At 43.6% G+C, this 12,995-nt stretch overlaps 1 protein-coding gene across 6 annotated transcripts in view; it reads left to right on the top strand.

Moving 5' to 3' along the window:
- gria3b (glutamate receptor, ionotropic, AMPA 3b) overlaps positions 1–12,995 on the top strand; it is a 79,845-nt gene that overhangs the window by 47,565 nt on the left and 19,285 nt on the right. For all 6 annotated transcript variants that reach the window (XR_013077535.1, XM_076738443.1, XM_076738442.1 and 3 more), the window contains exons 5-10: positions 3,863–3,916; positions 4,910–5,071; positions 5,853–6,020; positions 6,487–6,591; positions 8,623–8,727; positions 10,588–10,794. Coding sequence is in view for 5 of the 6 variants with exons in the window: in XM_076738443.1 (XP_076594558.1) it covers positions 3,863–3,916; positions 4,910–5,071; positions 5,853–6,020; positions 6,487–6,591; positions 8,623–8,727; positions 10,588–10,794 (801 nt within the window). In the remaining variant the exon portion in view is untranslated. The remainder of the gene's footprint in view (positions 1–3,862; positions 3,917–4,909; positions 5,072–5,852; positions 6,021–6,486; positions 6,592–8,622; positions 8,728–10,587; positions 10,795–12,995) is intronic.

Raw genomic sequence — 12,995 nt, 5'->3', positions numbered from 1 at the left:
AGTACGACTGAGCCAATGATCCTCTCCTAAACACTATTTATCTTTACAGTTATTCCATTCCAATTAGTGCTGGATTATTATTTGAGTAATGGAATACGCACTAATAATCAACAATTTTGATAACTGACTAATCATTTAGGTCATTTATCATGGAAAAATGCACAATATTGATTGTTTTCGGATTCTCCAGTATGAGGACTTGGCCGTCTTTTTTCGTTGTATTACTGTAAGTTTTATATGTTTGTATGTGTGTGTGTGTGTTGGTTGGACTAAACAATCTTAAAAAACAGCCCCTCAGGCTTTAAAAATTGTGAAGGTCATCGTTTTTTATTGATTTTCTTTCCAGATGAATTGGTTAATTGCAAACGTATCAATCAATAACCAACTATCTGAATGTGAAAATATTCAGATCAGCCCTGATGTCAATGACATACCCTCCCAGTTCGGTTATGAGTCTGTGTGGCCTTTGAGTCGTCATATTTCAGGAAGAGGCTAAAAGTAATTGCATCATTATTTGCTGGTCTTTCATATGAATGGTATGTTATTTACAAACTCTGGGGAACCTATCATTTTCAGTCTGCTTCTTCCTGTGTTGTGGCAAACTCGGCAGTGGAAAGGTCAGACTCGGAGGGAAACAGTCTGACGCTTACTGAAAATGTGTAGCTGTAGTTTTACATTTAGGGCTGTCTGTCTGGCGGGGCTGAGGCACAGCGAGTCTGGATGAGGGTGAAGTCAAGGTCATCCTGGTTGTCTGTCCCCATCAGGCTTTAAAGAAAACTCCACTCCGCCAAATGCTGGCTCTCCATCAGCAGCAGAACAAAAGGTGGTGGAGCCAGCTAGTGGATCAATGTGCAAGAGGATACACTGTTTGAAAAAGAGGAATTGCATTATTGAAGGGGTAGCACACTAAACACATTTCTTCTCTTCTGTGTCACGGGGAAACAGAGTAATTGGTTAGTAGGCTTGTGTTTGTATGTAGGTGCTCTGAAGTCGATTAACAGCAGCAAAATCAATATCGAGGAGAATGGGAGGCGAAAAGTAGAGGCTGATGAAAATCCGGGAATATTTTTTGAAAGATAATGCAAAAGAGATCACTGTGCTTTTGGTACATATCCATTTTAAGATGAAGATGATTAGCAAAGGCACAGCAACAAAGTTAATGAATAGTTTAACACTGTGGGAAATACTCTTAATTCACCATCTTTTCTGCAGTGAGATGCCAAGATTAATCTCCTTCTCATGTTAGCTTAGCTGTAGTTTAGCTCCGTCCAAAGTGAAACAAAAAACATCCCTCTACCTCTAAAGCTCACTAATTAACACATGGTGACTGTAAGTGTTTAATCCATCCACAAAGTGTTTGCAGCTGGATTTTCTTTTTTTTACTGTCAAGCCTGACTCCAGGCTTTCAGTCTCTATGCTAAGCTACGTGTAGACTGGCGTCGTCGGTGCTCATGTCTTACCAATAACAATCTGTCAGTCAGACTAGATTGCATATTTGTTTAATTGTAGAATCATATTTAGGTATGAATATTGTCCCACAATAAATTAATAATATTTTACCTTTTTATCCATCACATAAGTCTTGACGTTAACATTTCGAGACACCACATGTTAATTAGTGAGTGTTGGTAGGTGTATTTATGAACTATGAGCAGAACCAGGTCAGCTGTTTCCAGTATTTATGCTAGGCTTAGCCAATCACATCCAGACAGCAGCTCTATAGGCACAAGGTTGGCTTTGATGTTGGCAAAAAGAAAAAAAATAAATTAGTCTATTTCCCAAAACAGTGCCTTCAAAGGTCTGTAACTTCACAGAATTCAGAAATGTGCAAGTAAGTTTATTTTGTGATGTCTAATTTGAGGAAATTCTGTTTCCAGTAATAGCGTCTTTTTGCTCAAATAGTATTACATTGTAAAAGGATGTACAAGCAAATAAGTTTGTATCAACACTATAAAAAGATAGTCAGCGCCTTATCTGAGGGTTTTTGTGGACAGGCCAGTCAGCGGTGCATCACAGCTAGACACAACGAAATCTGTCCATCTCAACGGAGCCGGGTCTGCCTAATTAAAGAGGTGAAGGGGAGAGGTTGGTGTGATCTGGCCGGAGGTTTTGTGTATCTCTGTGTCATCAGTGTCTTGCTGTACTTCATCCCAAGGTTGCTGCATGTAGCCGTTGCCAGGCTGGCTGTGAGCTGCAGGCTGCAGGTGGGGGGCGAGGCCTTTCTCTGCCCAGCTCCAGGGCAGGTGCGAGGAGGCCTACGGCCAGAGTCAAGGTTAGCACACAGCGAAGGAGTGTGGAGCTGTGGGGTTTGTCCAAGGAAATGCAGCAGGGCTGAAACCCAGACCTGTGAGTAATTACGGCGGCAGTAGCTGTGATCCATCTCGCTCTGATATCGCTGCAAGTGTTGCAGACATTTCTTTTCATAGAGCTTTCTGTCACTTATTCATTAGATTGATGGATTCTAAAAGCCAGCTCCTGCTATTTCTGCATTATAATCAGCTCATTTCCACTTTGTTTCTATTTTACTTTCTTGGTTTGTTCCCCTCTGTCTGACATCCTGCAGTGGTGGAAGTTTAAAGCCTTAATGATGGGGAAACTGTCAGAGAACGCTGACCCATCCAAGCAGTTTGATAGCGTGAGTGAAAGGCTCTGTGTGTTTGTGCTCCCTTGTGCGCCGTTCTACGGGAAAAACACCAGCAAACTCTCTTCCCTTCAGCGGACAACCTTCAGATGTCCACAAAAGAGGGGGAGAAGTGGTTTATTTAATTTGGGAGGGTGCTCAGTCCAAGCCAGGATTAAATTGTTTGCTGCTACTGTATACTAGTGCGCCCAGTTCAGCTGAAGTTCACCGTGGCTAAATTAAAAGCTGTAATTGTAGTTGAAATGGGTGAAACTGAAAACGTCCTTCAAAGATTCTTTTGCAGCCTGAGATGTGAAGGTACAAGTTTGCTTTTCATCACTCTCTCCTACTCAGCGGGAATGTCGTAAACGATCCACAGTAACAAATATCCAGCGTCCCCGGCCTAACACGCACACACAAACAGATGATGAACCGAAGGTTTGTTTTTGTGACAGAGCCCGAGCCAGAACATGTGCAAACATGCTGATTTCGCTGTAAACTTGTGTTGCTGTGTTTGTAGAAGGCAGATGAAAACCGAGACATGGTTGACAGGTTTCTGCATGGCAGCCGCTCAGAAGTCCATCGACAGCAGACTGCAAACTCATAAAGAACAGACCTCATGAGGCCCAGCTGACAACCCTGTCCAGCATGTAATGCTCAGAAACGCCAGGACAATTCAGAGTTTGGCTATTAGATTTATCTGGTAGGCCCAGAACAAAAGGAAGAATCTAGAATAAAAGGCAGCATATGGTTTGTACGGCAGTGATGGAATGGCTTAGAACACCACTTACTATTTTCAGACAGGCTGCGTGGGTTGAAACATGCTGTTATGCTCCAAAGGTGTGATTTTTTCAAAGTGGAGTGAGATCTACATCTTGCTGTCTCACTGTAAATTCCTTTGAAATATTTTTTCCTATTTCTACCTTCTGTCCAACAGTTGCTGAGGACTGAAATTCCTGCACCGTGAATGACTTCAAAGTGAGCAGACTATTGGAGGATGTTCCTCGTCGTTCCCGTTTCTCTCTCATTATCAGCGCCTCCTTAATGAACGCTTCCTCTCTAACCGCTCCCTCTCTCTCGTTATTCCATAGCCAGCTCCGCTTTGTTTCAACTCCAGTGGCATCCTGCGCACTCACAGGACATTACTGCATTTACACAGAGTGTTGTAGCCACTTATGCAAGCCCTGGCTCGTCCCGTCCTTCTCATGGGTGGTTGACTGTATCGATGTTTTTCTCCCGTAGGTTGTGACCCTGGGGAAGAACAGTCGTGGTTACCACTACATTCTGGCCAATCTTGTGAGTAATAACCAAGCCACTCCCCTGGGATTGAGTGGGACCTGCTTTTTGCTGCATGTGATGGGACTTAGTCTCAGCCATGAGCATAAATGTGCATGCAAAATAAGTGGATTATAGGCTTTTATATGAAACCAGAAAAAACAGACCTGTATATATTTGTTTTTTTCCTGCTCATCAATCACAATCTGGCAGTCGCTGCATATTTAGCTCAGAGAATATATTCATTTTTAGCAATAAATTAATGTCCTAAGTAAAAAATAAACAGCATTTAACCTTTTTAACCATCTTTGGAGGGCGGCCATCTCTTCCTCCCCGTCTGGGGAGGAAAGTATTCATTTAGCCTTGATATTAGCATGAGGGTTTTAAAGTGGAGGCCGGCCCTGCTCTCACTCGCTGATCCCCCGCTGCTGTTTCCCGACTTTAGAAGACGTGATTATGCAGCAGTCAGACACATGTCCTTGCACGCCGTGACACAATGCTGCATTTAAAAGACAGCAATTTGACCATAAAAAGAAATAACTCCATGTCATGGCTCTAAGGTGAAGGAGGAAATTTAAAGGCAGCTGAAGCAGCAGAGTTAGTTAGTTTTTTGTTGTTGTTGTTGTTGTTGTTACATCGGTGAAACAATCTGAATGAAAGTAGACCAGCTGGTTCAAGTAAAATGTATTTAGTCTTCTGCATGATCAGGCACAAACTCTAAAGTATCTAGTGGCAGGTTGTTTATCTGTAAGTGAATTCAGGTTACACCACAAAGTGTGAAAGGAAACATTTTGCTTCAGAGTAATGGCAAACACATGTTGCTTTCTCACACAGCACAGGGTTCATAATAAAAGGCACCTTGCACACTGCCAGAATAGCTGCTAATATTTTGTGGTTCTTCTCCCCGGGTGATTTAAAAAAAAAAAAAAAAAAAAAATCAAATAATAAAGAAACTCAAAGAAAAACAAGTAACATGACTTCTCTCCTCCCTCCTCTCCCTGTGTCTCATCTCAGGGCTTCTCTAATGTGAGCTTGGACAAAGTCTTCGCCGGTGGAGCCAACATTTCAGGGTTTCAGATAGTCAACCCTGAGAACCCGATTGTGCAGCAGTTTATGCAGCGCTGGGAGCGGCTAGATGAAAGAGAATTCCCAGAAGCCCGAAACACTCCTCTGAAGGTACTTTGCTTGCAAGGCCTTTCATCGTGCATGCAGAATACAGCGACCATCCCTTCTGAAGTGCTCTCTCTCTGTTCCTCTCCTCCTCTGCTTGCCTTTGTCGTTCTTTCTTCCTCCCACCCCTCGCTTCCTCCTCTTTGCTCTGCATCATTCTCAGCAATCAATATATTGATAGGCGGTGCAAGGCAAGGTTATATCGCAGCTTCAATTTACATCTAATTAAACAATGATCAAGAAAGAAATGGATCTTGAATGGCATTTAATTAGATTTTGTCATGGTGCAGTGGTCCACAAACAAGTGGCTCAACCCTCGGTGGTAGAAAGGTCAGGTGAACTTGGAGGGAAGTGTGTGGGAGATAAAAATTGCGCATTAATGCTCTATTTTCTCCCCAACTCTGCACTGAAAGTTTTGAGAGAGTTCCTGACCATCAGACAAGTCTTGGCTTTTCTGATAAAATCTGTCTAATAATGCTATTTTTATCATGAGCAAGGTGGCAGAGCTTGCACCCACGCCACCTGACCAGGGGGCGATTTTTCTATGAGCAAGAACTTATGCAAACAAAACCTTTAGAGAGATGAAAATCACATGAAACATAGTTAATGTAAACAACTGATTTTTTACTCTCAGTATAAAGTTGTTTTGTCCTGAACAACCAACCTCTACAAAAACAGTAATATCCCCTGCACAGTGATATCTCTATATCATCTGCCTCTCGCCATGTGTTTCGCTCTCACTGTGTGTTCTGCCTTTTCTTGTTTGTTTGATTTTGTTTTTGCACAGTACACTTCAGCTCTGACCCATGATGCCATTTTGGTGATAGCAGAGGCCTTCAGGTACCTGCGGCGGCAGCGTGTGGACGTCTCTCGCCGGGGCAGCGCTGGAGACTGTCTGGCCAATCCCGCTGTACCTTGGAGCCAAGGCATCGACATTGAGAGAGCTCTAAAAACGGTAGGGGGGTGAAGAGAAAAGGAGACTGAGAGGGCGTGGGTGTGGGGGGGGGTGCGGGGGGGAGGGTTGGCAAGCTGATAACTAAAGAAAAGGCTAGAAGAAGTGAAGCAGAGATAGCGAGTGAGAGTGTGATAAAGATGGAAAGTGACAGAGAGAAGGGAAGAGAGTGCGGAGCTATTCTCCTCCCTCTGCCCCCAGATATCTCTGCACAGAGCTCGCTCAAATCCAGGCCCTCATTACCATAAAACTACATCTTTTATTAAAGCGTATCCAGTTCATCATTTGATTAACAGACTGCACGCGCTCCAGTAGCTCCATGGACACGAGCACCTTAATACCAGCTATATATGCAAAGTGATGGCTATTACACATTCCCCTGTGTCTTTGTGTGTGTGTGTGTGTGTGTGTGTGTGTGTGTGTGTGCGTGTGCGTGCGTGTGTGTCTGTCTGTCTGTCCCTCGCGGCAGGTTCAAGTGCAGGGTATGACTGGGAACATCCAGTTTGACAACTATGGCCGCAGGACCAACTACACCATAGATGTTTATGAGATGAAAACAGGTGGGCCGAGGAAGGTAAGAGGGAGCGCTGACCTCTGTCAACTCTCACCCATCAACTGTCACATCCAAACCTGATCAAAAATCCTGGTCTTTATCAAAACACAGCCAGCAGCTGGCACACATCAAGGTTTGCTTCATTACTCGTCAAAAACGGTGGCATTCGGCCAATGTGTAATTTCAAATGATTCATCGATCATATGGGCTAAAGAACAAAACTTGGTGAATGCTGGCCACATGTTCAGGTACGCCAAAATGCTGCCATGAGCTGCTCTGAAAGTAGAAAACGTTTTTAGATAAGCCTCTACCTCCATCAAGTGCTGAGGGCTTTTGCAGTCATGTGGGACCAGCAGGGCTGACAGGACCGTGCAGAGTAATGCTGATTGCCTTTCTCTGCCTCTGTTAGGTAGCAGCACTGATGAGCCAACTATCGCAAGCCCTACAAATCACACACAGCCTGCCATCTCATCACTAAAAGTGTCCCATCAAAAGAATGATATAAGACTATTTTTGTGCCGTGGGATAGCGCAGATATGATTTGACAGTAATTACCATTCGAATAACCAATTACTATAAAAGGGATCCAGGAATTCCTCTGGCTCCTCACCAGAATGGTAATTCCCAGTGGTACATTCACATTATAACCGGTACCATATGATGACCTCTGGTTTTATATCATAACCTCACCCAGTTCTAAGAGACAGCTGTGAATATCTCGTTAGCTGGATAAGTGCGGGCTCAGTCTGATATGACGTGTGATTATGCCGCCTGCCTCTCAGACCTCTGAAGTCCACACTTTAGTTCGCATCACACAGCCCTTACAGCCGTCCCGCACAGCCAGACAGAGCTGGAGAGAACAAGGAGAGGGATGAAGACAGAGTGGGAGAAAGGGGGTTTGGGCAGGGGGGGAGGAGGAGTGAGGGAGCGAGTGAAGATGAGACAAGCTGGGCAGCAGTTTGTCAGGACCTGGAGCCCCAGTCACCCCACTGACAGTTAGAGGATGAAGGTTCTTAGCCGTGACTGTCACGAGTGATGTATGGGCTGATATCCTTCCCAGCTGCTCAGGGTGAGATCAGGACTTCGCCTCTGGAGCAGCACTCCATGACACAGCTCCCCACAGTCTCGTCCCCCTGAGCAGCGCTTCTCAAATATCGCTGCCGGACAAGAGAAAAAACATTTAGAGCTTGCTCCAGTCTGGCAAGTGTGCTAACTGCAGCCACAACTGTGAGCACAGTTTGAAGCAGTTTGAAGTTTGCTGCTTTCTAGCGCCTCCGCTTGGTGTTTAAAAGCTCTGCACTGCTGTACACCTGTCTAGCCCAAACATTTAAGGATCTGAGGCCAAAGGGAAAAAAAAATGTGGACCAGATGTGACAAGGAAAATCCTAGCCAGCAACAGTTAGACTATTGGCAGCAACATATGCAACACGTTTCATCGTGAGCCAGAGCAGCCATTATTTCAGATGGGCAAACAAACACTTGACATTGGTTTGACTTAAGCATCTGTACAGCAGAATGCAGCGTAACTGCAATGGCAGGACTGAGCAGAAGAAACTGTGGAGCCACTGGAATATTATGCTAAATTATTAAAGGTGTATGCAGTTCACAGGCCTGAATATCAATTATTTACAATAAAACCTGGGAAGCTGAAGGTGGAAAGGATTGAAGTTGTCTTTCTGTATGCTCATGCAGTTCAGCTCCTGCATGTGTGGCTATTTGAACGGATGTAGATCATAAAACCCAACAGTATATTTTCATAATGTCTTTGATCATGACACTGACTACATGTTGTGTGTAGAAATAGCAGCTCTTTGTTTATCCCATGCTTAGATTACCAGGCCTCTGCTGCCGCGTTAGTATTCTGCTCATACGCTGCTGTTTTGGTCGAACTTTAGGGCAGAGGCAGCAGGCCTCTGGGAAATGCAGTGCTGTTTTAATGAGCAGTGCATCGCTGCAGTTCCCTGTAACACTTAGAAGTACCTCTGCTATATGCTCACTTACATATCTTCAGTGGGTTGGAATGCATCACTAACCACTGTTTTCTCTTTGCAGATTGGGTACTGGAACGAGTACGCGCGATTTGTAAATATTATGGACCCGCAGGTCTCCAACGACTCCTCAGTGGAAAACCGAACGATTGTGGTCACTACTATTATGGTACACTTTCCATGCAGTTTTAAATGTTTCACGTATTCTGCCACTCAAGGTCATGGTGTTGATTCCAACGAGTGATACATTCTGTCCTGGGCGGGTAGAACCACATCTTTTTTGTGTTGCTTTCCATCCACTCACTACATGTTGAAACAGTCGGTCCAAAGCGGGGGAGTGTTTCAACTGTATCCGTGTGGGTGTCAAAGCATTTTGATTTTCCATACTTCAGTGGCCTGTCGTAGCAGTGACATCACAATAATGGTATAAATGATAATGGTTGACTCCATCAGTTACAAAAAGCATACAAACGCATACGTAAGTAGACCTGTCTGTCCTCATCAAGTAAATGTTCAATGACACTTGGGATAGACTGGCCGAAGAATGACTAGAGGACGATGCTGCAATGGTTTCTCCAGCTGGGCAAAGCAAAATAAACAGTATTGGAGGAGGGATAAGTAGGTGTGGTGTTTGTCCTGGTTATCGCCTCTCCAAGCTATTTTGTATTGCTCCTACATGTGTTCTGTGTTGAAGTATAACTTCCAGTCAGTGATAATTTTCTGGACATTTTCCCAGACTGAAGTATGATAAACAAACAAAATACCTTAGATTTATTTATTCTAATCTGTATTTACTCAGCTAAATGTTTCAGGCTTATTGCATAGCTTCTATTGCAAATGCATTTACCGACTGTATAATGGCATTGTAATTACCTGATGCAGTACCTCATTCTCTGCAAACAAACACTTTAAAACGATAAAGAAAAATGCGATAAGGATCTGTGGCATTTATGCACCGTTAGATTTCATTTGTATTCTGAGGTGTAAGCTGGCGTCAATAGCAAGAAGACACATTTAACATCTCGAGATGAGAAATACAGTCAGGATCAGGAGGTAAACGTGTTAACCGGAGGGAAACACTCAAAGGATCCAAGGTTAGGGGATACGTTCAGCACAGAACAAACAAACCATTGCTCTCCTACTTGCACTCTAATTGTGTGTGGCTGTAATGACAATGCCTGCTCTCCTGAGCAGTCCTATTGTTTGGTAATGATGATGTGCTCAGTAAGAGAAAAGACGAGCTGCACCAGCGTTTTGAAAAGGAGAGGAAAACTAGCACGCTCCCGCTCTCCTGATTTAATTATTTTATTTCATTTTTCTTTCTTTCTTTCCTTCTTTTTTCTTTTTTTTGCATTTTTCTGGATAGCAAATAAAAGCTCTTTTTTTTTTCTTTTTTTTTGTTGGAATGAAACAGCCTTTAACTGCGCATTGGTGCAATGTGCTTGAATATGTTGAGATACGATGGGCACTCTCTGATCCCTCTCCTGTCACTGGCATTTACTTATGAAACCCATCCCCATTCCCATCCCCACCCACCTCTGAGCTGACCCACACCTTGCCTACCAATGACTCCCAGCCCTATTAAAAACTCATTCTGGCCTCCTGTCTTCTCCCAGAGAAATGAAAAACTTTGTTCTCCCTTCCCATAACCCTCTTTTATTATGCCACAGAGCCGTACCCCTGGGCTCAAAATGGGTTGGTTGCATTGGGCTTGGTGTCTGCTGGCTGCCACGGCTTGATGAAAGCAGCGTGACCACATGATCACGCTGCTGTTATCAGTGTATATTTGTGCATTCGCAGGGCATCATCTGTATATGCATGACTGCATGAATGTGGTTATAGCAGCTTATAATATTTTTGAATCTCTCTGTGTGTGTGCGTGTGTGTGTGTGGCTGTGTGGGTGTGTGTGTGTGGGTGCGTTTGTGTGTATGCACGGGCGCATATGAGTGCATGTATGCATATTTCTGTATAACTGAATGTGTGCTAGGGCATGGGAGTGAATAAACCAGTGTGTGTTTGAATCAACAGGAAGCTCCTTATGTGATGTACAAGAAAAATTATATGCATCTGGATGGGAATGACAGATATGAAGGCTACTGCGTCGATTTAGCATCTGAGATTGCCAAACATGTTGGAATTAAGTACAAACTGTCTATAGTAATGGATGGGAAGTACGGAGCCCGAGACCCCGAGACCAAGACGTGGAACGGGATGGTGGGTGAACTGGTCTATGGGGTGAGTACTGGGAGCCTCGATTTCGCTGATTACATGACAGTTTGCAAGGAACTTCAACATGAGAGGAGATCTCATTTTTCTGTCTTAAGGTTATCGCCAACCCGTTGTGAACTCATCAGCTCTTGCCCAGTTCAAAGCCTAATGCTGCCTCAGGAAGCTCAGCTGTGAGTGAATTTGTCAAATGCAGCCTCAAGCATTGGGGAGTTGGTGATCATCTTGAGACGGAGAAAATGAAATCATTTCTCAGTGCTGTTCGTTGCAATTAATCCTCCTTGCTTAGCCTAGAAAGCTCTCTCTCTCTCTCTCTCTCTCCCTCTCTCTCTTACAGTCGAAACAGAGGTAGGTGCATGAAAACAATGAGTCCATATGGCAAACACACTGTAATCACTTTGATGAATGAAAGATTGTATGCCTTTGAAGTGATTGTGTAATTATGTTCAATGTTTGATGTGTATGATGAATATGCCACATTGTAAATTCACAGCTGAGAAAATCTGCTTTAGCATCAACAGCTAAATGGTGGTTTGCGGTTTGAAACAACAAGATCCATATGTGTTGCGCTCCATAAAGGTTGAACCTCTCACATTAGGGAAGGGTCGTGCCGTGTTTTACATCTGACAGAGCGCTCGCAGCACCTCAAGCATTCCTAAATTAACACCCCCCCACCCCCACCCCCGTTCCCACTTTCTTGCCTTTCTCCGAGGCCACAATAGTTGAACAGGGGCCAAATGCAAAATGCATGAGGGGTCAGGCTTCCTCATCTGTTCAATTTCCCAACTATCAGCCTGAAAGATTGCTTGGTTTGATGTGCTATCCCCACCAAATTATCTTTCAAATGGGAAAAGTCCACTCCCTGCAGATGGAAGGTGAAAAAAATACCCCACTCACGTCGCTGTCAAGTCCTTCCAGGCCCGTAATTTTACAGCAGGTGGGCCGGGACTAATAGTTTTGTACATTTTGACCTTTTGACCAGTAAATTAATTTGATTTTAGTTGTCTTTTAAAGGTTAGGCCCGAGGCTGCTCTTTATTGCTTCGTTTCTGTCAGCATTGATTGAGTGCTGCTTACGCCTGCACGGGGATTAAATGGTTATAGCCCTTCACAGTGTTGTGTTGACAGGGTAAAGAAAACAGTCGTGTTTATTGGGTCTATTTGTGTTGCTCCTAGTTTGACCTTGTAAGAAACATTCTCTGCCTCGCGCTGCTTCAATCCAGTGTTTCCTCCATTTCGACATAAAAAGACAACAGAGCACAATGCAAAGAATTGTCCTTCACCAAGTGGCTCCTTTGAAGAGGAGCAGTTATTTAATTAATCACATACACGCGAGCTGCAGTAACACTGTCCGACGTGATTAATTATTTTCTTCCGCTTTTACAAAGAAAGCCATTGTGATTTGTAAAAAGGCAGCACCACCTCCATGGATGTGTTTTGATAACATAATGTGATTGAAGCAGCAGAGCAAAGGAGGGAGATAAAGAGAAACAGCTTGGAAAATTAAAAAATAAAGCTAATGCCGGGATAAGCCATGTTTGGGAAATCCAGCTGACTGAATGGCATCTGGCTTGCTTTTTTTTCTGCAGTAACGTCTTTGCTCTACATTATGCAGTTTAAATTATAACCATTTACTTATTAAAGGTTACACTTGTCATGAAAACATCAGACAGCTCACTTTCTTTTAATATGCAGTTTTAATGTACCAGCAGTCCAATAAAAGCAGTCTCATGGCAAGATGTAGTATCAGTTGTTTTTTTAAGGAATCAAACAATTGAAAAGTTTTCCACTCTCCTTGGGTCCTGATTGTGGAAGCATTTGGTCAAACATGACTCAAACACCCATCTGCCTCGGTGGATTTTTCCAAGCTGTCTCTCTGAATGTCTTGCGGTGGCCATGTGAGCTTTTTTTTCCCTCTTTCTTAACTCCCAATGTGGCAACATGGCAGTAAAAAAGTTTGATGAACTTTACAACCCTGATTCCGGGAAAGTTGGGACACTGTGTAAAACGTAAATAAATCAGAATGCAGTCGTTTGCAAACAAGCTGTGTTTACTGACAACAGTGTTACAAAGTGTTCCTGAGCTCATGTACTAATATCTTTTATACAGTCATGCGTTCACAAAGTGGTGAACCTCTCTCCATCCTTGCTTGTGAAGACTGAGCCTTTCCAGGATGCCCCTTTTATACCCAATCATGATACTTTCACCTGT

This window comes from Chaetodon auriga, chromosome 9 (genome assembly GCF_051107435.1).
Source record: "Chaetodon auriga isolate fChaAug3 chromosome 9, fChaAug3.hap1, whole genome shotgun sequence".
Taxonomy (NCBI): Eukaryota; Metazoa; Chordata; class Actinopteri; order Chaetodontiformes; family Chaetodontidae; genus Chaetodon; species Chaetodon auriga.
The sequence above is the reverse complement of the archived record's forward strand: the minus strand, read 5'-3'. Positions and strand labels throughout refer to the sequence as shown.